Source organism: Zalophus californianus, chromosome 7 (genome assembly GCF_009762305.2).
Source record: "Zalophus californianus isolate mZalCal1 chromosome 7, mZalCal1.pri.v2, whole genome shotgun sequence".
Lineage (NCBI taxonomy): Eukaryota > Metazoa > Chordata > Mammalia > Carnivora > Otariidae > Zalophus > Zalophus californianus.
In genome coordinates, this window is record NC_045601.1 from 94,561,567 (window position 1) to 94,586,815 (window position 25,249).

At 39.8% G+C, this 25,249-nt stretch overlaps 1 protein-coding gene across 1 annotated transcript in view; it reads right to left on the bottom strand.

The window, feature by feature from the left end:
* Nucleotides 1-25,249, bottom strand: part of RAB23 (RAB23, member RAS oncogene family) — a 37,105-nt gene that overhangs the window by 6,184 nt on the left and 5,672 nt on the right. The window contains exons 2-6 of the mRNA XM_027603524.2: nt 22,582-22,796; nt 17,172-17,257; nt 5,575-5,731; nt 3,979-4,061; nt 2,159-2,251 (exon numbers count right to left, since the gene is read on the bottom strand). Of these exons, the coding sequence (XP_027459325.1) occupies nt 2,159-2,251; nt 3,979-4,061; nt 5,575-5,731; nt 17,172-17,257; nt 22,582-22,736 (574 nt within the window). The 5' untranslated portion in view covers nt 22,737-22,796. The remainder of the gene's footprint in view (nt 1-2,158; nt 2,252-3,978; nt 4,062-5,574; nt 5,732-17,171; nt 17,258-22,581; nt 22,797-25,249) is intronic.

Sequence of the window (25,249 nt, forward strand, 5' to 3'; positions counted from 1 at the left end):
GGGACTCACATCTTCCTTCGCTGAGAAGCAAAGCAGAGTGGCCACGGCTCTAGCTAGATAGATAGCGAGCAGAGAGAGCTTTCCAAACAGTCCTTGAGGAATGAATAGGTCTTTGACAGGGATGGGAAAGAGAGACGTCATTCTTTCTTTTTTTTTAAAGATTTTATTTATTCATTTGAGAGAGAGAGCACAAGCAGGGGAAGCGACAGGCAGAGGGAGAGGGAGAAGCAGGCTCCCCGCAGAGCAGGGAGCCCGATGCGGGGCTTGGTCCCAGGACCCTGGGATCATGACCTGAGCCGAAGGCAGACGCTTAACGACTGAGCCACCCAGGCGCCCCTCTAAGAGCGGTCATTCCTGATGGAAGAACCAAAATAAGCAAAAATGAAGAAGACAGTACTAGAATGTTTAAGAAACAGCAAGACCTCTGGCAGAACTGGAAAACGGGGTACATAAATATTAGTGGGGCATAAGGCCACACAGAAGGACAGACAATATTGTCTTTAGATCTCAGAATGAAGAGAGCTGCATTTAATATTCTCCACAATATGAATCTATCAAAGGGCTTTACTCAGTGAACTGGAAGAGACAAGAATGGAGGCCAGAAGACCAGACCAGAAAGCAGCTTATTACAACTGTCCTATCTTGTTTCACAGAGCATTTGAGGTGTCTGACAGTAAGAACATATGCAATAAAAATGGCAAAATAACAACAAAAAAATGGCCAGAACCAAGGGGGAAAAAGTTAAAAGAGGTCAAGAAAATAAAGTTATGTGATCACATGTATGCAGTGGGAGGGTTGGGGACAGAATACAGATATGAAGTCTCTAAGAGACTACACAGAAGCTTTAGAAACAGAAAACTTGGATCTAAACTTCCTGGAAGCCAAAACAAAGAGCAAGACATGGTCAGTCAGTTATTGTTATAGAGAAGACAACATACTTATTCTTCAGGAAGTGTTAGACTTTGCAGGCATTTATTTTTTATTTGTTTGTTTGTTTATTCATTTATTAAGATTTTACTTATCTACTTGAGAGAGAGAAACAAAGCTTAAAAGAGAGAGAGCACGAGCAGGGGGGAAGGGGGTAGAAGGAGAAGCAGGCCTCCCGCCGAGCAGGGAACCTGATGCGGGGCTCGACCCCAGGACACTGGGATCATGACCTGAGCCGAAGGCAGACGCTTAACTTACTGACCCACGCAGGTGCCTCTTTGTAGGCATCTAGCATTAAAAAAAAAATCAGTCGAGTGTATGGAAACAGTACAAGTATAGAGTCAGAAGAAAAAGTGTTAAGACCTCCTTTATTCATAGGACAGATCTTTATAAAAAGTCTTTATCTCTGCTCTCTTAATATAGAAAATGGATTTAGAAAATTCAATAGTTAAAAAATCTTTTAACTCAATATACCTTTTAATCTGAGACCTGATACTAAGTTTAATAACTGCTGATCTAATACTTCCTAATCACATTTCTTAAAGAAATGAACATATTATATTAAAAAAAATAGTAGGGGTGCCTGGGTAGCTCAGTCAGTTAAGCGTCCAACTCTTGATTTCAGCTCAGGTCATGATCTTGGGGTCCTGAGATTAAGCCCCACATCGGGCTCTGCACTCAGTGGGGAGTCTGCTTGTCTCTCTCCCTCTACCCCTCCCCCCACTCGCTCTCTCTCTCTCTCTAAAATAAATAAATCTTTTTTAAAAAAATAGTAAATATGGGGCACCTGGGTGGCTCGGTCGTTAAGCGTCTGCCTTCGGCTCAGGTCATGATCCCAGGGTCCTGGGATCGAGCCCTGCATCAGGCTCCCTGCTCTGTGGGAAACCTGCTTCTCCCTCACCCTCTGCTTGCCTCTCTGCCTACTTGTGGTCTCCCTCTCTCTCTCTTTGTCAAATAAATAAAGAAAATCTTTAAAAAAATAAAAAATAAAAATAAATAAATAAATAGTAAATATGGGTGCCTGGGTAGCTCAGTCAGTTAAGCGTACACTCTTGATCTCAGCTCAGGTCTTGATTTCAGGGTTTTGACTTCAAGCCCTGAGTTGGGCTCTATGTTGGGCATGGAGCCTATTTAAAAACCTTTTTAAAAGATGGTTAAGAAAATAATGATATAATGAATGGAAAATAAATTTACTAGGTAAACATGGGATAAAAATTTCTTGGGTACTTACCAATTTTGTTACTACTTGAATGCATTAATTCTGGATCCTCAGCTATTTGCTGTTTGAGTTTTTGAAGATATTTTTCAGCCAAATATTTAAAAACTAGAGTAAAAACAAAAACAAAATTCTTACCAGGTCAGTATAATTTATGCATGTAAAATCTGTTGTTTCATATCACTCACTGTAATATTGTATACTTGCTAAAAACACTTATTTATTTTTAAATATTTGTATTCTTTCATTCATCCTTACTAAACACATTTAAAATTAAATTGGAAGTATACAATCTAGTTGAAAAAAATTCAACTTTTAAAAATTACTTGAGCAGGAGCGCCTGGGTGGCTCAGTCAGTTAAGGGTTTGCCTTCGGCTCAGGTCATGATCCCAGGGTCCTGGGATTGAGCCCTGCATCTGCTCCCTGCTCTGCAGGAAGCCTGCTTCTCCCTCTCCCTCTGCCTGCCACTCCCCCCTGCTTGTGCTCTCTCTCAAATAAATAAATAAATAAATAAATAAATAAATAAATAAAATATTTAATAAAATATCAATGTCAAATAAATAAAATCTTTAAAAAAATTATTTGAGCAATACCTAAGTACAATGGTCATAATAAATATATATGGCCTTTTATTAGCAAAGAAATGAAATAATACTTGTAGTCACTAGTTTTAGGTACTTGAATAGGGATCAACATTCAGCAACACTACACTAACTCAGTCTTGAAAAGATGGCTCCTTTCTTTTTTTTTTTTTAAGATTTTATTTATTTTTGAAAGAGAGAGAGAGTGTGCACTCGTGAGCATGAGCGGGGGGGTGAGGGAATGGGCAGAAGGGCAGAGGCAGAAGCACAACTCCCCGCTGAGCAGGGAGCCTGATGCAAGACTAGATTCCAGGACTGTGGGATCATGACCTGAGCCGAAGACAGATGCTTAACCAACTGAACCAGCAAGGCGCCCAAGATGCCTCCTTTCTTTAGGTGAAAAAGCTATCCAGAAGACACTTGAGCAACAACCAAGTTGCAATCTAATAAAATAAGTAGCAGTTCTGGAATGAGAAAAATAATCATCTTTCTCTACTCTCACTCTCTTAAACTAGGAATGTTACTAAACAAATTAAGGTCAGGGGTGCCTGGCTGGCTCAGTCGGTAAAGCATGGGACTCTTGATCTAGGGGTCGTAAGTTTGAACCCCACACTGGGGATAGAGATTACTTAAAAAAAAAAAAAGCCCCCCAAAAAACAAAAAAACAATCAGGGGCGCCTGGGTGGCTCAGTCAGTTGGGTGCCCACCTCTTGGTTTTGGTTGAGGTCATTATCTCATGGGTTGTGGGACTGAGCCCCTAACTGGGCTCTGCACTCAGCAGGAAGTCTGCTTGATAATTCTCTCCCTCTGCCCCTCCCCTGCTCTCTCTCTCTCTCAAATAAATAAATAAATCTTTTTAAAAACACACACACAACAACAACAAATTAGGGTCATTGTAACAACCTAATGGAATATCCACTATAGAGTAGTTCTTAAACAAGTCAGTAACTTTAAAAGGTATGCATGAAAAACACATACATGCATATACACTCATATATGTATATACAGTTATATTTTTAAAGATAAAAAACAAAACAAAACCCACCCAAGTTTTTCTGTAGAGAGTAACAAGTATTCAGAGTCACTGGTAATTTAGTTAAGGACTCTAAGAAGTATCATGCCTCTAAATTTTACTTGATTGTTGACAAGAAAATTCTGTTATTACATATATGATTTCTGGAAACCACAATAGAAAAAACATAAGAACAATAAAACAAACTTCCTGCTATTAATTTTTTTTAAAAGGCAGTTTACCTTCAGTCACATTCAGATCTTCTTTCACCGATGTTCTGTAGAATCTTAGCTTTAACTTTTTTGCCAGTGCCTCAGCTTCCTCACTATATATTGATTAAAAAAAAAAAGGCACTTATAAGGGTACTTTCTGATAGCTTGTTTTAAAAAATCATTTTCATTACATTTACTGAATACATGTTGGGGGTGGGGGTGTCAGACCTTCCAGACCAGTTGAAAACTATGTTCTTAGTGCTTAGACAGGATTTTTAATTTTCAGTATTCTTGGGGGATAAACACCACTATACTGTCATTTCTATATCACTAAACTCTAGCCTTAAAATGGCTAAATATCACTTTTCTTTATATAATACTTAAATTAACTTTGTTTTTAAAAACATTTGATTTTAATTGCACTCTGAAAATCTTACACTATATTCCTTACTTTCCTCTTAACTGGCTATGAAACTGCTTTGCTGCCAAAGCCAAAGTCATTATATTAACAACTGTGTCTATGAGAGCAGACTCCTAATTTTAGTTTTATTATGACTCCTGGTCTTAGTTTTATTAAGACTGTAGTAGCTCTGCTCTATAATCATTCCCGGTGATTCCACCCCGCCCCCCACCTTCCTCCTGGTCCTCACCTTCTTGTGTAGCCTCCTCCTACACTGTATTCAAGGTTAGTCTGTGTAATCAATAATACACAGAAGGCATAGAATGTGACTTCTGAGATGAGGTCATAAGAGACATTATGGCTTCTGCTTTGCCCTGTCTCGAATCCCCTGACTGGGGGAGGCCGGCTGCCATGCAGTGCCAACACTCAAGGAGCCCCAGGGAGAGGTCCACGTGGCAAGGAACTAAGGCCTCCTGACAAGAGCCAAGTGAGGGAGCCATCCCGGAAGTGGGTCCTCCAGCCCCAGTTGAGCCTTTACACGACTACCATCCTGGGCAACATCATGACTGCAAGTTCACAAAAAACCCAAACCAGAGCCACCTGGCTAATCCACTCTCAAATTCCTGACCCACAGAAATTGAAATAATAAGTTTTTGTTGTTTTAAGCCACTAAGTTTTGGGTTAATTGGTTATACAGCCACAGATAATATAAGAACATACAAAAAAATTAGAAGATAAAAACCAAGCAAAGATTTTCAAAGCTAGCAAATACGTATAGACAGAGTTATCTAGATGCTCTGTTCACATATTTGAGCATAATGTTTCTTAATACACAAAACAATATGAATCTGAACTACTTAGCCCTTTAAACTCATCAACACAGGATAGCTATTTGCTCTCGATATTAAAACATACAGAGATATTTTTCTTAACATTCTTACTATATCTAGATTTGCTTTAACATCAAGAGCTGGATTTGTGGTATAAGACTTAAAACTGGAATTCTACAAGGGCCTTCAAAATTTATTTCCTTTAATTTTTTCTACTTACGATTTCATGTGAACTTTTTTTTAAACCCAACCAATCACATAGAATAGCTCACAGAAAATTTAAGTATAAGGCAGTCTCCATAAAAGGTTTCCTGAATTTTTTAAATCTATGCAAAAATTAAAACAGGTTTTAACTTTATAGAATTACCACCTCCCCCTCAAAAGTGGGCATCTTACTTCTTTATACAAGAATCATCCAAGAGGTCAATCTTGTTCTGCACAAGTACAGATGGTATGTCTCCAACTTCAGCTACTACTTTCTCTCTCCAGCTGGGAATGGCTTCAAAAGATTCCCTATCTGTGGTAGAAAACACGAGCACACAAGCCTGGGCTCCTGCGAGGGCACAAAATAAAAATGTTGTTTACATCAATGAAGCAGTTCTATACGGGAAAGAGCAACTTTTACCTATTCAAACAATTTTTTTTATTGAAGTATAATTAAGATACAATGTTATGTTGGTTTTAGGTACATCAGAACAATTTTTATGTAAGTGAATATTAAGCTCATCTTTGCAGCACTCTGTTATGTTTATTTTATTTTTTTCAAAGATTTTATTTACTTATTTGACAGAGAGAGAGCAAGAGAGGGAGCACAAGCAGGGGGAGTGGGAGAGGGAGAAGCAGGCTTCCCGCTGAGCAGGGAGCCCGATGCGGGGCTCGATCCCAGGACCTCAGGATCGTGACCTGAGCCGAAGGCAGATGCTTAACGACTGAGCCACCCAGGTGCCCCTCTGCTTATGTTTTAACATATAAACTCTATTTTTCCTACTCCAAGAACCAGTGGTTCTCAAAATTGTGTACAAGTGTCAAAGTACCCTCAAAACTATACATTCTTATTAACTAATTGTTAAATAAGAGCTTGGAAGAAAAAAAACCTGGACACATTCTTTTTGGAACACCATGAAATACTGCTGTATTGGATATTACAAAAGCAAGAGAGAATGGTAAGCCAAGTATGAATGATAGGCTATTGCCAAGTTCTTCCTATTAATATCTATCATTTGCTTCTGAATTTCTTTTAGCACAGATTTAAGAAAAATCTGAGGAAAAAAAATCGTAATTTTCTCATTCTATTTACTTAAAAAAATCTTTATTATTTTATTTTAGTAGCAGAATATCAGTGATGTCAATGAACATAATTTAAGAATTACTGTCAAAGTTAAATATATATATATATATTTAAAATAGAGGAAAAGGTTTAATTTTATTTTTTATCCTGTTTAACTGCATAATTCCCATGCTCAATGACAATATTTTAACTTTCAATTATCACATTAGGTTGATAATATCTAAGATTAAAAATAAGCAGCAACCTTCTGAAAGAAGCCCTTTGGTTTTATTTTATTTTTAAGTAGGCTCCACGCCAATGTGGGGCTTGAACTCACGACCCTGAGATCAGGAGTCACATGCTCTACTGACTGAGCCAGCCAGGTGCCCCTGAAAGTTATTTTATAAATGATTAGATGTTGAATCAATCAGGCAGCATGGTGACAAAAGCAGATACATAGGCAACAAGAGAAAATCGCCTTGGGGTCAAGAGGATTTCCTGGAATCAAGGCACGTTTTCTTACTGTTATCCTTCCTTCCAGATTCCTCAGGTATGAAAGTTTCCTACTAAGACTCAAAACATACATACCTGGGCTACCTAAGACATCTGAAAGCCAAAAAAGGCCTGTGTACCACCAAAGGGAATATTGTAGTGGAAAGCAAGAGCATGAAAGAGAAAAACCAGCAATTCATTATTACTATAAAAGCAGAGGCTTCATACGAGAAAATCTTCCCTACTGTAAAACAGGTTTTATTTATTTATTTATGTTAAAGATTTTATTTATTTATTTGACAGAGAGAAACAGCGAGAGGGAACACAAGCAGGGGGAGTGGGAGAGGGAGAAGCAGGCTTCCCGCCGAGCAGGGAGCCCGATGTGGGGCTGGATCCCAGGACCCTGGGATCATAAGGCAGACGCTTAACGACTGAGCCACCCAGGCGCCCCCTAAAACAGGTTTTAAACCAAAGAATATATTAATTACAAAAATTGTCTAAATTAATACAAAATTGGGGCAGGGGACAGGATACAACACAGACAGACAGAAGCACCCTAACACTTTCCAGGAATTTAAGAAGAAATAAAACTGACCAGGGGCGCCTGGGTGGCTCAGTCGGCTGAGTGTCATAGACTCTTGATTCCGGCTTGGGTCATGACCTCAGGGTTGTGAGATGGAGTCCCGTGTCTGGCTGGGCATGGAGCTTGCTTAAGATTCTCTCTCCCTCTCCCCCACCTCTCTCTCTCTCTCTCTCAAAACAAAAAAACCCAACACTGACAAGATTACACTAGATACTAGTAAGTAAATTTATATTTACTTGAACTCTAATATTTACTTCAACTGTAAATAAAACATTATTTCATTATACTTTGACTAAGAAACTGTTTTTTTTTGTTTTTTTTTTAAGATTTTATTTTTTAAGTAATCTCTACACCCAACGTGGGGCTCGAACTCACAACACTGAGATCAAGGGTTGCATGCTTGGGGTGCCTCGGTAGCTCAGCCGTTAAGCGTCTACTTTCGGCTCAGGTCATGGTCCCAGGGTCCCAGGATCGAACCCCACATCGGGCTCCCTGCTCGGCGGGAAGCCTGCTTCTCCCTCTCCCACTCCCCCTGCTTGTGTTCCCTCTCTCGCTGTGTCTCTCTCTGTCAAATAAAAAAAAAAAAAAAGAGTTGCATGCTCCACTGACTGAGCCAGACAGGCGCACCAAGAAACTGTTCTTTATTATAAAACTCTATTAGCTTTAAACCTAGAATTTTATATCCAGTCAATTGTTCTTTGAATTTGAGGGCCAATTAGAGTATTTCCAGGAACACAAAGTCTTAGACACTTAAAAAAAAAAAACCTCTTAGAGGAAGTATATTTTAATAATAATATATTAAAAAAACTAAGCAGATGGTGCCAGAGATATGGACAGCAAGAATGATTAACTAAGAAAAGCAAAATGTTATTTAAAACATCTTTCTTTCTTTCTAAGATTTTATTTTTAAGTAATCTCTACACCCAATGTGGGGCTCAAACTCACAACCCTGAGATCAAGAGTCACATGCTCTAGGAACTGAGCCAGTCAGGCATCCCAAAATGTTGTTTAAAAAATCAATGATCAACAGATAAAAGAAAAAGTATGTCCATAACAACTTCAAAATATTTAGTGGGAGACTGAGTGGGGAGAGACCAAAGGAATGTGGAAAAGTACTAAAGTGCCAGTCTAAAGAGAAGGAAGATGCACTGTTAAATGTGTCTAAGCAATCAAGGGAGGTAAATAAACACAAATATGGGTAGAAACACCTGAATTTCATTGTAGCTGTGAACAGTTCTTGCCTGTTGTTAATATCCTCAAAGCATACGCTGCAGGTGGCACTCAGATTTTTTTTTTTTAAGATTTTATTTATTTGAGGGGCGCCTGGGTGGCTCAGTCATTAAGCAGCTGCCTTCGGCTCAGGTCATGATCCCAGGGTCCTGGGATCGAGCCCCGCATCATGCTCCCTGCTCGGCGGGAAGCCTGCTTCTCCCTCTCCCACTCCTCCTGCTTGTGTTCCTGTTCTCGCTGTCTCTCACTCTGTCAAATAAATTAAAAAATCTTAAAAAAAAAGATTTTATTTATTTGAAAGCAAGCAAGCATGAGTGGGGGCAGGGGCAGAGTGAGAGAGAGAGGGACAAGCTGACTCCCTGCTGAGTGGGGAGCTGGACGCGGGGCTCAATCCCAGGACCCCGACATCATAGGCTGAGCTGAAGTCAGAGGCTTAACCATCTAAGCCACCCAGGCTCCCCACACTAGCTTTTCTGAATCTGGGCTTTTTCTGATGCTTCAGAAAGACTCTTGGGCTTGCCCAAACTAAAGGGAACTCATACCTCTGGGGAGAACTTGAATGTATGGGAGATGGGATAAAACCTCAGCCTCACTTTGGTGGGACCATCTTGAGGCATGGCCACATGGTTCCTCACAGGGATTGATTCCCCAATTGCCTACAGTAATAATTAGCTCATTAATGCACCCTTCATTGGTTTTTCTCCCTTTCTCCCCAGTCTCTCACTTCTTCCTGGGATCACCTACCAAATAAACCAGCCCCACCAAGTTGTGCCAAGAACTGTTTTGTGGATTACTTTTGCAGATATAATTCTCAGAAATGAGGGACAACAACTTGTTTTAATTTTCCCTAACTGAATATTATCATTCATACATATACAAATACTCTGTGAAATTGTGATGCATTATGGTTCTTTTCTGCTTAGGAACCTCCCCCTTCCCCCTCAAAAAAGCCCTAATATATACTTTAAAAAGTTAAAGACTCTTGATACAAAATTTTGAGTGAGGTACCAATAAAACAGATGACAAATACCAGATTCCAAATATGTGTGGAAAGATCATTCTTTGCACAATTTGCAAAGGAAATGCCCATAAATCCATTATACAACTTTGGAACTCCCTCACAAGCACTTCAAGAAATTATTTTTTTAAGAATTGAGAAGAAGGGGAAAGGATTTCTTTCGAGAAAGTGCTGTCCACACCAACCATTCTCTCTCTCTTTTAAAAGATTTTATTTACTTATTTATTTGAGAGAGAGAGAAACAGTGGGGGGTGGGGAGCAAAGGGAGAGGTACAAGCAGACTCCCCACTGAGCAGGGAGCCCAACATGGGACTCCATCCCATGACCCTGAGATCATGACCTGAGCCGAAATCAAGAGTCAAACACTTAACCAACTGAGCCACCCAGGTGACCCCTTTCTCTCTCTTTTAAGGTGGGGGTGCTATGGGGGAGAGTACTATCATTACCTCCTTCATCTCAATCTAGAAGGAATGGACCTCAGCAAGACCACTTAAGTAGCCTGGTATGTATTCCCAGCAACTGGGGGACACTCTGGACTGATGGTGCCTTGATTCAAGCCTGAAGAAGATGCAGTGGCTGGGAACGACAGCAAAAAGGCAAGACCAACAGGCAAAAAGAAAAGAGTTGCCTTTGGGAGTAACCATGATCCTGCCAATGGCAAGACAAAGAATGTACATGAATCTCCTATGGATAGAGGTGAACCACATCTCAGAGATAATGGGGTCATTTTAACTCATGTCCCACAGGAGCGCTTATTGAATGATGGGAGTTTAGCATAAAGGAGGGTAGAGGCGGAATGCAACTCTCAGAAACAGCAGCAAGGGGGAAAAGCAACTGCAAGAATCAAGTATACGGGGCACCTGGGTGGCTCAGTGGTTAAGCGTCTGCCTTCGGCTCAGGTCATGATCCCAGGGTCCTGGGATCGAGCCCCACGTCGGGCTCCTGGCTCAGCGGGAGCCTGCTTCTCCCTCTGCCTCTCTCCCTGCTCATGCTCTCTCTCTCTCTCTGTATCCCTGTGTCTCAAATGAATAAATAAAATCTTAAAAAAAAAAGAATCAAGTATACATGTGCCCAAAACCAATATCCCCGAAAATGGGAACCTTGGAGGAATCCAGGACAATCTCCTAGAGAAAGAATCATCTTGGAACACCTGCCACCCAGAGGGCCCCAACATCAGACAATAGCACCTGTAGGAGTGCTCCTGTCTGGGGCGTCTGGCTGGCTCAGTAGGTAGAGCATGCGACTCTTGATCTCGGGGCTGTGAGTTTGAGCCCCACGTTGGGCAGACAGAGTATTAAAAAAAAAAAAAAAGAGTGCTTTTGTCTCCCAATTCCATTTCCTCCTGGGCCTGACTGCGGAGAAGAAAGACACATATCCAGCAAGTCAAAGACAAGTGAGAGGATGGAAGCAACCAACATTTTCTCCCCAGACCACAGATACTAACTGGCCTACTAAAACCCCAGAGAAGATAAGAGATTTAATGCTAAATTATATTTGTAGTTTTGATTAATGTACAAGACTGGCTATTCTAACTACCAAAATGAGATTATGTTTATGACTAGAAATAACTATGAGGCAGTTGAAAAAAACTACTTTAAGAGTGACCAGAAAAGACATGAGCTAAAGAGAGTTTTCTTCGAGGGACAAGAAATAACGTCCCCTGCCCCTACTGCCCACTAAAGACAAAGGGATGGTGAGAGACAAAAACTAAAGTTGCATTTTGGTATCTTCATGAACTCTGTTCAACATATCAACTACTATGAATATTTTTTTTAACATTTTATTTATTTGAGAGAGACAGAGATAGCGAGAGACAGCATGAATGGGAAGGAGGGGGAGAAGCAGGCTCCCCAATGAGCAGGGAGCCGGATGCGGGGCTCCATCCCAGGACCCTGGGATCATGACCTGAGCCGAAGGCAGACGCTTAACAACTGAGCCACCCAGGCGCCCCTATAAATATTCTTAATGAAAAATGATCCTATACTGTTATCCTTTTTCTTCCTTTGACCTCCAGTTCTGTGTTGGTACCAGTCATCTTTAAGAAAATTAATAAAGTTTTTAAAAAACTGTTAATAATGCCTTAATTTCTCTGATGCAGTCATTTGGACATATCTTACACCCTTGATATTAAAGGCGGCCAGTGTTTTCTATCCATATATTTTAAAACGACCTTAATTTTCCTACTATTCAATCTTCCTTCAATACCACCTACTCTAAGAATCACACCATTAGAAGTCACTTTGTCAGGCAGGGCGCCTGGGTGGCTCAGTCGTTAAGCGTCTGCCTTCGGCTCAGGTCATGGTCTGGAGGTCCTGGGATCAAGCCCCGCATCGGGCTCCCTGCTCGGTGGGAAGCCTGCTTCTCCCTCTCCCACTCCCCCTGCTTGCGTTCCCTCTCTGGTTGTGTCTCTATCTGTCAAATAAATAAATTCAATCTTAAAAAAAAAAAAGTTACTTTGTCATCATAGATAACAGTAACCACCCACAAAAGAATGACTTCTAATAATTAACAAACTATTCCACTTACCTACATATCAGGAATATAGAGATCTGAACAAAGTTTTGGTGTCATTTGTAAGATTACCACTGGCAAATATTTATTTCTAATTAATAAGATCTTTCAAAAAAAAGTTACTATTTCTGAATAAAATTCAGAAAATACTCCTCAAGACACATAATGTTTAGAGAGTAATTCTGTCCTCAAATTCTGAAAGACCCTAAAAGATGGTCTCTAGACTTGCAAGTGTGGCTGAGGACCAGCAGCATCAGGGTCACCAGGGACGTTGCAGAAATGCAGAATTTTAGAGCCACCCACACATCTACTAAATTAGAGACTGCATTTTTAACAAGTTCCCCAGGGGATTCATGTGCACATGACAGTTTAAAAAACAATGCTCTATATAACATGGCATAAAATTTAATAAGGGCAGGCCAATCAGAAACACAGGCTTTATAATTACATATATTATAGTTATTATTCTGGATTTTAAATGCCTGTCCCTTATTCTTGTTGACACTCTATATAATGTGAAGCACACAAATTAATGAACCAATCTATCACAGATTCCACACTCACATAATTTAAAACAAATCTAAAGGACTTGCATAGTCTAATTCTGTTGTTCCTTATTTTTTACATTTATAACAGAAATTTATAAACAGCTTCTTGCCCAGAGCCATTTCATTTCCAACAATTTATATTCACTTACGTTCATGAAAGATGATACTTAAAAAAAAAATGTTTCTTTCTATTTATGAGCATAATCTCACATAATAGCTCTCAAGTCTATAACTTCATTTCCCCATACTGTTAATCAAAAACTTTTTTTCTTAGAAACAAATCACAGTAAAAAAAACTATAATGAAATGTTTTACATTATACATAATTTTCTGTACTAAGTATGGCTTCTACTGCCTAGGGTGGACTTCTTAAGAATTTAAGAGGAGTCACTTGGGATCCCATAAGGGTTTCTAATGTGATCTGTGTTCTGTTCTTTACAGAGTCATGTTTCAACATGTCTCACTATACCATTAATGCAGCATTCTAAAAATATAACTGTGCCTTTATTTTTTATTTTTTAAAGATTGTATTTATTTGACAGAGAGACACAGCGAGAGAGGGAACACAAGCAGGGGGAGGGGAGAGGGAGAAGCAGGCTTCCCACTGAGCAGGGAGCCGGATGCGGGGCTTGATCCCAGGACCCTGGGATCATGACCTGAGCAGAAGGTGGACGCTTAATGACTGAGCCACCCAGGCGCCTCTAACTGTGCCTTTAAACGATGGTTTTTTATGGTAGGTCTTTTAAATGAATTATAATAAAATTTTTCTTCTTTAAATATAAATTTTTAAAATTTTTTATCTATTTTGAATAATACACTTCTAGGACACAAATCATTAAGTCCTAATGTTATAAGGCATGGTGTTTCCATCAATAAATCGGTATCTTAACGCATTCTTCCCAGCCCTTACATTCTCTTCCTAGTCTTCGTTTCTACTCAATTATATCATCATATTTGAATCTACACTAGAAGCAGATGATTACCCAGCTGCCTAGCTGGCATCCAGTTATCCATCCTCCCTCCCTGAGAACACCTCTCCCTCACTGTACAGTAGCCATATGGTTTAGGCAGGCTGAACCTACCCTCTGCTCTGGGGCAGTAGGCCCTAAGTGCACCAAGCCAATTAGGGTAATCACATTCCTCTTAACTACTTACAGTGATCTGGTCAAGGGTGATCTAATCAGATAAAAGCTCAGGACTTTTGATCCATTGTTGTGGGAATTAATCCTTCCCCTCCAAGGATGTGAACAAAGCATGTGGCTTCCATTGCTGATGGTAGCAATCTTGCAACCAAAAAGGAAAATCAGCATGAGGAACCCCACACAGGGAGTGAGGCAAGTCAGGAGAATCAATGGGGTTACAGTAAGAACAAACTATAACTAAAAGCTATGCTACTTCCACTTTTCTTTGTAGTTTAAGTTAGTTTGAGGTTGCTTTTCTGTTCTCAGCAACCAAAAGCTTTCTGATGGAACCTCAAAGGAAAGCATATAAGAATATTCAATATGCGATTTCCCAAATTTACATATAATTGCCACTTTCTATTACTTAATTCATTTTGGGATGTGATGTTTATTCTTATAACTTAGAAAAAGAAGCTGAAACTTAAGACCTGTCTCAGCATCCCATGCTCTTCGCCATTTTAACATGGTTGACTAAAAAAATTAATTTTAAGAAAAGCTTTTTTTTAATTAACATATAATGTATTATTTGTTTCAATTAATGTATTATATGTAACATATAATGTATTATTTGGTACAGGTCTGTGATTCATCAGTCTTACACAATACACAGCACTCACCACCACACAAAACCTCTTAAGAAAAGCTTTTAAGAGATAATCTATTTATAAGCTTAAGATCAACTTTAAGTTAAAATGTTAAGTGTAGGGACATCTGGGTGGCTCAGTTGGTTAAGCATCTGCCTTGGACTTAGGTCATGAGCCACTTCTCCCTCTCCCTCTATGTTCTCTCCCTCTGTCTCTCAAATAAGTAAAATTTTTAAAAATAAAATTAAATGGGGGCGCCTGGGTGGCTCAGTCGTTAGGCGTCTGCCTTCAGCTCAGGTCACGATCCCAGGGTCCTGGGATGGAGCCCCACATTGGGCTCCCTGCTCAGTGGGGAGTCTGCTTCTCCCTCTGCCTCTACTGTTCCCCCTGCTTGTGCTCTCTCTGTCTCTGACAAATGAATAAAACATTTAAAAAAATAATAAAGTAGACTATAGACTTTGCGCTTTGAGAGGAAGTCCCACAAATAAATGACAGAGAACATGGAGTATGTGATTCAGAGAAGTGGCTTGAAAGAGCCAAGGCTCAGCCCTGCTCCTCCCTAGTCACATGATCATGGGCAACCCTCCTCTTCTCAGTCCGCTTCCCCATCAGTGAAGTGGGGATAACTCTACCTACTCTGCTAGCCTTACAGGACTCCTGTGAGCCTCAGATGCATGAAGGATGTGAAAGACACCTTTGTGGGGCACCTGCTCAGGTCATGATCCCTGCTCAGCAGGAAGTGGGCTTCTCCCTCTCCCTCTGCCCCTCCCCCCGCTCTCTCCCTCTTTCTCTCAAATGAATAAATAAAATCTTAAAAAAAAAGGGGGGGGAGAACCCAAGCTATCTTTTTTCCTCACAAAACATATATTTCATGCTGAGAATTTAGAGAAAAAAAAGCTAGGTAAAAACGATGAAAATCTCATGTACTCCAACTATTTTTTTGTTATTTCCCCTAGGGTTTTTTGTTTGTTTTGTTTTCTTTCCATGTGAATGGGGTGAAGGGGTATGTGGTAGTAACCCCACTAAATAAATACAAATAATTTTTACTCAAGAATTAACTTTAGGGCGCCTGGGTGGCTCAGTTGGTTAAGCATCTGCCTTTGGCTCAGGTCATGATCCCAGGATCCTGGGATGGAGCCCCGCATCGGGCTCCCTGCTCAGTGCGGAGCCTGCTTCTCCCTCCCCTCCCCACTTGTGAGCTTCTCTCTCTCTCAAATAAATAATCTAAAAAAAAAATTTAAAAATTTAAGAATTGGGGTGCCTGGGTGGCTCAGTTGGTTAAGCAACTGCCTTGGGCTCAGGTCATGATCCTGGAGTCCCGGGATCGAGTCCCACATCGTGCTCCCTGCTGAGCAGGGAGTCAGCTTCTCCCTCTGACCCTCCCCCCTCTCATGTACTCTATCTCATTCTCTCTCTCAAATAAATAAATAAAATATTTTTTTAAAAATTTAAGAATTAACTTTAATTTTCGGGCCTGTTAATCAACAGTGTCAATGCTCATGAAACTGATAATTTGATAAAAATGCCATCTAATCTAAGAGCTTTGAGCCATAAGAACATAATTCCTGCCTCATGCCATGTTACAGGTGCTCAAGATCCAAACTAGCATCCACAGGAGAACAACAGTCAAAACTACTGCCCCTGGGAAGCCTTTAAGGACACAGTAAATAGAATGAGAAGTAGTGGTGGTATCATTACAATGATACCTGAGAGGTGTACCTCTCTTAATTTCTCAAGAAACCAAAATGTCTTCTTCGAGGAGGCAGTGGAAGTCGGGTTTCCCTGGTACCAAGCCAGAAAGGCAACTTCTTTGGTTGTTTTAAACTTATTTTATTTTATTTATTTATTTGCCAGAGAGGGAGGGGGAGAGAGAGCACAAGCAGGGAGAGCAGCAGAGGGAGAAGCAGGCTTCCCAACCGAGCAGGGAGCCCAATACGGGGCTCGATCTCAGGACCCTGGGGTCATGACCTGAGCTGAAGGCAGATGCTTAACGACTAAGCCACCCAAGTGCCCCAAAAGGACAAAATTTTAGAAGAAAATATTAATGGAAACTTTAGAAATTTCCATTTAGGAATTTCAGCTTTCCTTGAGGAATTTAACCCCGCATTTTAGACTCTTAAGTGCTACAGTTGGAGTTCTTTCCTTTTACGTGTATCTCACACCTCTCTGAACTCAGAGCACCGAGAAGGCTTTATCCACGCAATTTCATGCGTCTTAACATAGTGTCATCTTATTTGCAGGAACTTTACTTTTTCATGCCAGTTTCCACTCTCTCTGACCACAGAGTCATCTCCATGTGGTCAGAAATAGGCACTGAGCAATTTCTAACTGATTAGAACTGGGAATGCCTATGTGAGTCATATAATTCCAAGGCAGAGACAAACTATCTATAGTACACAGCATTATTTACCACTCAACAAGATCATTAGGAGAATAATGACCTAAGAGGTTTTTAAAAATACTCTGAAATTAATTACAGTCTTCTTAAAAAGAAACCCTTCTATGTGGAATAAAAAAAAAAGTGAAGCTCTTTGTTTAGCCGAAAGAACATGCCCAAACCAACCAACCCCACAATTTACCTCGATAGTAGGCCTTTGTTATTGCATCGAATTCCTCTTGGCCTGCTGTGTCCCACAACATCAGTCTGACATCTTCATCATTAACTCTGAAACAAGAGATGAATTTATTTCATACGTAAACAAAACATCTTTAGTAACATAGCTTTGTGCACATTTCTGTTTTTTAAGTCTGAAGGTTTTAAAACTACACTGTTGGTTTCCACTCTGAAAAAGTCTGAGTGCTTTTAAGTGCTGATACCACTACCAGTAGTGAAACTAAAGGGGGAAAGACAGTCCCCCAAAGCTATAACCTCATACATGATTTGAGTTTACCTGTCAGGTTTTCTCCTTTAACAACAGTCACAGACAGTGGTCCTTCCAGGACTAGCAGCACCGGGAAGGGGATTCCCTTAGGTCAGTACTTGCTCTCCTCTTGCTATAACATTTGGGTGCACAAGTGATAGAATAAGAATAAGAAAGGAAAGAAGCAAAAAAGGAAGAAAAGAAAGAAGGGAGGAAGAAAAGAAGCAGCTTGGTTGCCCTATAACTTAAAAATTTACTCTTATTTTGTCATATAGTGCATTGCCTTATTCACGGTAGTTACGTTCTATAAAGTCACTGCAAACACTGAATTATCAAATACTGAAACATTGCTCCTAGGGGAAATACAGGGTTAGGTTCCCGTGACCCATAGTTACATTTTTCCCTAACGAATCAATACATAACCTTGTTGGGGTTTTTTTGTGGTTCTGTTTAAAGATAACTTATTTAATACATATTGTTAATTCATTAACATTCAACTCAAGGCCAGTAGCAGTGTAACTCATGCGTAAATGAAGTGTACCTAACATACATATTTTCTCTATAAGGCACATCATAGACTTCTTGTACTTAGGAAAACTAGACAGCACTATGCTTGGGGGCCATTTTAAACAGCAACATCATCAACAAGAAGTACAAAAATGTGGCACAAAAACAGACATGAGAAAACACTTGTTTATAGTGTGAGGGATGAAAAAAGAAGGAAGAGGGTAGCCTTGCTCAACCTCAGCTGAGAATGTGCATGTAGGGTAGCAAATATTTGCTGCTCCGTGCATATCCACGGATGACCACCAAAGCATATCCACGGATGACCACCAAAGCACTGGGAGTATTGACTCGGAATACAAAAAGATTTTAGCAAGTAGATCAGTTGCAAATATGAAACCTATAAACAATGAGAACCTTAAAGTATAACTATGGAATCTACAAATAACGAGGATCACCTGTATATTTAAAATATTAATTTGGTTCAGATAACAAATATAAAAATGAACATCATGAAGGCTTAAAATGAATCCTCAAAATATCTGAGAAAGGAAGTAAACACAGAAGTGTTTTGAAAAGACAACAATAGAATACAAATTAGAAATTGAACAATCTTTAAAACAATGAACACACCTATCTTTAATGCTAATGTCTAGGCTAGTCAGATTTGTTTAATGTTATTTCTTTAGTATCTGTCAGTTTGTCTCTACAATTTAAAATATGCTTGGGGTGTGGGAGAATGGGCAAAATGAGTGAAGAGGAGTGGGAGACACAGACTTCTACTTATGGAATGAATAAGTCACAGGAATAAAAGGTATAGGGAATATGGTCAATGGCACTGTAAGAGCATTATATGGCGACAGATATAGCTACACTTGTGAACACAGCATAACCTAAACAGAAGTTGAATCATTCTGTTGTACACCTGAAACTAATGTAACATTATATGTCAACTATACTCAAATGAAATGAAATGAAGTATCTTTAAAAGTTCTCAGGACTAATGACAAAAACTTACTTTTTTTTTTTTAAGATTTTATTTATTTGACAGACAGCAAGCAAGCACAAGCAGGGGGAGTGACAAGCAGAGGGAGAGGGAGAAGCAGGCTTCCCGCTGAGCAGGGAGCCCAACATGGGGCTTGATCCCAGGACCCTGGGATCACGACCTGAGCCAAAGGCAGATGCTTAACCGACTGAGCCACCCAGGCGCCCCCGCCAAAAACTGTTACTTTTGATGTGTTTTAGAATCCAACTGGATTTCATGAAGTAAGATTTCCTTTTCAGGGGCACCTGGGTGGCTCAGTCATTAAGCGTCTGCCTTCAGCTCAGGTCATGATCCTGGGGTCCTGGGATTGAGCCCCGCATCAGGCTGCCTGCTCAGTGGGAAGCCTGCTTCTCCCTCTCCCATTCCCCCTGCTTGTGTTCGCTCTCTCACTGTGTCTCTCTCTGTCAAATAAATAAATAAAATCTTTAAAAAAAAAAAAAGATTTCCTTTTCATTGGAGTATTTAATCCTGCCAAATCTCTTATTTCTTTAAAACAAATTATTAATTCTCTAACTTTGAGATAGTCTTAGGATCCTATAATAGTTGAAAACTGTTCTGAGAGACAGGTAACTGTCCTTCCAAATAAAACAGGCATGCCTTGTTTCATTGCACTTTGCTTTACTGTGCTTAAGAGAGACTGTTTTTTTTTTTTTTTACAAACTGCGGGTTTATGGCAACCCTGCATTCAGCAATTCTATCAGCACCACTTTTCCAACAGCATTTCTCACTTTGTGTCTCTGTGCCACATTTTGGTAATTCTTACAATTTTTCAAATTTTTTCATTATGATATTTGCTATGGTGCTCTGTAATGAGTGATCTTCATGTTACTATTATAATGGTTTTGGGGTGCCAGAGACTGCTTCCACATAAGATGGACAACTCAGTGGATCAATGTCGTGTGTGCTCACACTATTCCACCAACCAGCCCTTCCTCCATCTCTCTCCCTTTTTTTGGGTCTCCCTATCCCCTGAGACATAGCAATACTGAAATCAAGCCAATTAATAGCCCTACAGTGGCCTCTAAGTGTTCAAGTGAAAGGAAAAGCCACACATCTCTCACTTTAAATCAAAAGCTAGAAATGATTAAGCTTAGTGAGGAAAGCATGTTGAAAACCCAGATAAGCTGAAAGGTAGGCCTCTTGTGCCAGGTAGCCAAGTTGTGAAGGCAAAGGAAAAGTTCTTGAAGGAAATTAAAAGTACCACTCCAGGGGCACCTGGCTGGGTCAGTCAGTAGAGCATATGAACTCTTGATCTCAGGGTCATGAGTCTGAGCCCCAAGTTGGGCGTAGAGATTACTTTAATAAACAAACAAATAAATAAATGTGCTACTCCAGGGAACACACAGATGATAAGAAAGCAAAACAGCCTCACTGCTGTATGGAGGAAGTTTTGGTGATCTGGAGAGAAGATGAAACCAGCCACACATCCCTTAAACCAGAGCTTAATCCAGAGAAAGGTCCTAACTCTCCTCAGTTCTCTGAAGGCTGAGAGAGGAGAGGAAGCTGCAGAAGAAAAGTATGAAGCTAGCAGAGGAGGGTTCATGAGGTTGAAGGAAAGATGCTGCCTGTGTAATGTAAAAGTACAAGGTGAAGCAGCAGGTGCTGATGTAGAAGCTGCGGCAGTTTACCCAGAAGCTCTAGCTGAGAGAATTCCTGAAGGTGCTACACTAAACAGCAGATTTTCAGGGTGGATGAAACAGCCTTCTACTGGAAGGAGATGGCATTAAGGATGTTCATAGCTAGAGAGAGGTCAGTGCCAGGCTTCAAAGCTTCAAAGGACAGGCTGACTCCCTCGTTAGGGGCTAATGCAGCTGGTGACTTTAAATTGAAGCCAATGCTTATTTACCATTCTGAAAATTCTAGGGCCTTTAAGAATTATGCTAAATTTACTACTCACATCTGTTCACACGATGGTCTACTGAATATTTTAAGCACACTGTTGAGACCTACTGCTTAGAACAAAAATTCCTCCAAAATTTGATTGCTCATTGACAATGGACTGGTCACCCAAGAGCTCTGATGGAGATGTACAATGAGACAATGTTGTTTTCATGTCTGCTAACACAACATTCATCCTGCAGGCCATGGATCAAGAAGTAATTTTGACTTTCAAGTCTTTACTATTTAAGAAATACACCGTGTAAGGTTATAGCTGCCACAGATGGTGATTCCTCTGATGGATCTAGGCAAAGAAGATTGAAAACTTTATAGAAAAAAATTCACCATTCTAGATGCCATTAAGAACATTCATGATTCACTGGAAGAGATCAAATATCAACATCAACAAGACTTTGGAAGAAGTAGATTCCAACTCTCATAGATGAGTTTGTGGAGTTCAAGACTTCTATGGAGGAAATAACTGAAGAATGGGTGGAAACAGCAAGAGACCTGGAATTAGAAGTGTAGACTGAAGATGTGACTGAATTGCTGCAATCATGTGATAAAACTTGAACAGATGAGGAGTTGCTTATTATGAACGAGTGAAGAAAGTGGTTTCTCGGCATGGAATCTACTTCTGATGAAGATGCTGTGCAGACTGTTGAAATGACAACAAAGGATTTAGAATATTAAATAAACTTAGTTGATCAAGTAGTAGCAGGGTTTGAGAGAATTTTTTTTTTAAGTTTATAATTTTAATTCCAGTATAGCTAGCATGCAGTGTCACATTAGTTTCAGGTATACAATACGGTGATTCAGTAGGGTTGAGAGAATTGACTCCAATTTTGAATGAAGTTCTACTGTAGGTAAAATGCCATCAAACGGCATCATATGCTACAGAGAAATCATTCCTGAAAGGTAGAGTGAATCAATGAGGCAAACTTCACTGTTGTCTTATGTTAAAAAATCACAACCACCCCCACTTTCAGCAGCCACCCCTCTGACTGATCAGTCAGCAGCCATCAACATGGAGGCAAGACTCTTCACTAGCAAAAAGATTTAAGACTTGGTGATAGATTAGAGGATGGTTACCATTTTTTAGCAATAAAGTATTTTTAAGTGAAGGTATGTATATTATTTTTTTAGACATAATGGTATCACATACCTAATAGACTACAGTATAATGTAAACATAACTTTGACATGCACTGCGAAACCAAAAAAAATTTATTTGACCCGCTTTTTGCAGTAGTCTGGAACTGAACCTGCAAAATCTCCAAGTTGAGCTTGTAGTGGACAGAAATCTCATTAGAGTCAAGCATCAGTTTGTGTTTAAGAAGTATGTAAGGTGCCCCCAATAAATATAAAACAGATACAAGATAGAAAGGGTGGGGAGGGGAGTATGAAAAAGGGGGAAAATAGATGAAAGGTGGGAAAAAGACAGAAGGATAAAAATACACACAGGAATGTGTTAACTAACTAGAATGTAAATAAAACCTTGAAACATTAAAGAGAATGGAAAAAGAAGAAAAAAAAAGATACAGGACTGAGTATTTGAAAACCACCACCAACTGTCTCATTAGCCACTGCCATCAGACTGGATCCTAACCTTGGACTGTACTGCAATTAGTATTATTCCAATGAAAGCCTGGGATAGAGTTCACAAATCAAAACTGAGGGCATAAAGTGGCCAAGTACATACTGGATCTGTCGCTCCAAAAAATCAACTCCGATGGTTTTCTTGTAGTCTTTTGTAAAAATGCCTTTGCAATATCGCTGAATCATACTTGATTTTCCAACTGCTCCATTCCCTACAACCACCATCTTGATGGCCACTTCCATATCTTCCTCCAACATTTTTGCAGTTGAAAAGGCTTCTGAACCAACTTTAATCCAGGTGATCAGATCTTCTCAAATCTGTGGTTTAAAATGAAATTATTTTTCGTAACATAGAAAGTGTACAAAATATTATAATTTTATTTTATTTTTTTAAAGATTTTATTTATTTATTTGACAGAGAGAGACACAGCAAGAGAGGGAACACAAGCAGGGGGAGTGGGAGAGGGAGAAGCAGGCTTCCCACTGAGCAGGGAGCCTGATGCGGGGCCCGATCCCAGGACCCTGGCACCATGACCTGAGCCGAAGGCAGACGCTTAACGACTGAGCCACCCAGGTGCCCCAAAACGTTGTAATTTTAAAAATTGATTTATTTATTTGAGAGAGAGAGTGTGCATGAGCAGGGGGAGGGGCAGAGGGAGAGGAAGAGAATCTCAAGCAGACTCTCTGCTGAGCGCAGAGCCTGACCTGGGGCTGGATCCCAGGACCCTGAAATCATGACCTGAGCTGAAACCAAGAGTCAGACGCTTGACCGACTGAGCCACCCTGGCACCCCAAAAATTGTTACAAAATAAGCCGTAATTGTTTTATGAAGAAATAACTATATGGCAAGAATTTTTCCATGATGGAGGTCCCCTTACCACCCTGTTTAGATAATGTAAATTCATTGAAAGGAGGTACAATAACATCATTCATTTTTGAATCCTGAACAACAGCACACAATATATGACATCAGGTATTAATAAATGCCTAGATTACGTAGTTCTACCTTTCAATGAGACTAAGACTAAGACTACAGTGTTAGAATTGAGGTATGATTTAAAGTTGCCATTTACTAGTTCTGCGCTCTAAGTGAAGTTACCGGCTAACCTCTTTAAGCTTCAGTTTAACTGAGGATATTTACCTCAGAAGATTGTTAATCAATGGTACATATAAAGCACTTAGCATAGTGAAAATTAAGCATTCAGGGACACCTGGGTGGCTCATCAGTCGGTTAAGCATCGGCCTTCAGCTCAGGTCATGATCCCAGGGTCCTGGGATCGAGTCCCACATCGGGCTCCTTGCTCAACAGGGAGCCTGCTTCTCCCTCTGCCTGCCACTTCCCCTGCTTGTGCTCTCTCTCTCTCTCTGACAAATAAATACATAAAAATCTTAAAAAAGAAAAGAAAAAGCATTCAAAAAATGGTAGTTTAGTTTAATGCAACAAAATAAATCCTCCACAGTTATCACCACATGAGCAACAAATACAAAATCTAAGGAAACTGCTTGTTCAATCCCACAGGTAATAATTAATATCCCTAGAAAAGCACCCCAAAGAAAGATTTTGTGTAATAACATACAACTGTAACAGCATTGGACTCTTAATGTTCAGGTTACAATGACTCCACAACTAATCTTATACCACACATTCTTTCTTTAGTTTCAGACTAGTTACAGTTACTCATATAATGAAAGTAATACAATGTGTACTGTTTGCATTTTAGACTGAAAAGAACAGAAAGTCAATTTCTTAGGAAAATTACTAGTTAAGTTCCTGACTACTGTTATATGTTATAATATTATATTCCAGCTCCCTTAACTGAAAATCCATCTATACCACCACTACATAAAACAAGTCTGAAACATGAAGAACATTCCTCTCCGCTCCTCATGGAGTCTCAGTAATTGTCCCTAGTGCTTCACAAACTTGCAAAATCATAAGAATCATCTAGGAAGATTTGTTAAAGTATAGGTTCTAGGTCTCCACCTCAAACATAATTAAATGATGTAAAAAAATAGAATGTCAGAATGAAAAGAAGAATGTGGTTGGACCAAAAATACAGGTAAATACAATAGATTTCTCTTGAGCGTTCTAAATTATGTTTGACTCAAACACAACTGTGTGGTTTTCAATATGTGTAGAGAAAATATTTAACATAATTAATTATAAATGGGAGAGATCAAAGGAATGTAAAGGGAGGTAAGAGTTCTATGCTTCCCTTGAACTGGTAAAATGTTGACACCAACGGACTGTGATAAATTATATGTATGTAGTGTATACAGTATAATACTAGAGCAACCACTAAAGAAGTTACACAGAGGGGTACCTGGGTGGCTCCGTTGATTAAGCATCTGCTTTAGGCTCAGGTCATGATCTAGGGGTCCTGGGATCAAGCCCCCGCATCTGGCTCCAAGCTCACCATGGAGCCTGCTTCTCCCACTTCCTCTGCCCCTCCCAACTCATGCACTCTCCCACTCTCTCTCAAATCTTTAAAAAAAAAAAGTTATGCAAAGAGATATACTCAAAAACACTATAATAAAACAAAATGAAAGTCTAATAACACAATAAAACTATCAGAATCTAATTGGCATTTATAGAACTGTCCACACAACAGAATATACTTTTTTCTTTTAAAGATTTTATTTATTTACTGAGAGACTGAAAGAGTGTGAGCAGGGGGAGAGGCAGAAGGAGAGGGAGAAAGAATCTCAGACTCTGCACGGAGTCTGTTCTCGGGGCTTGAACTCACAACCTTAAGATCATGACCTGAGCC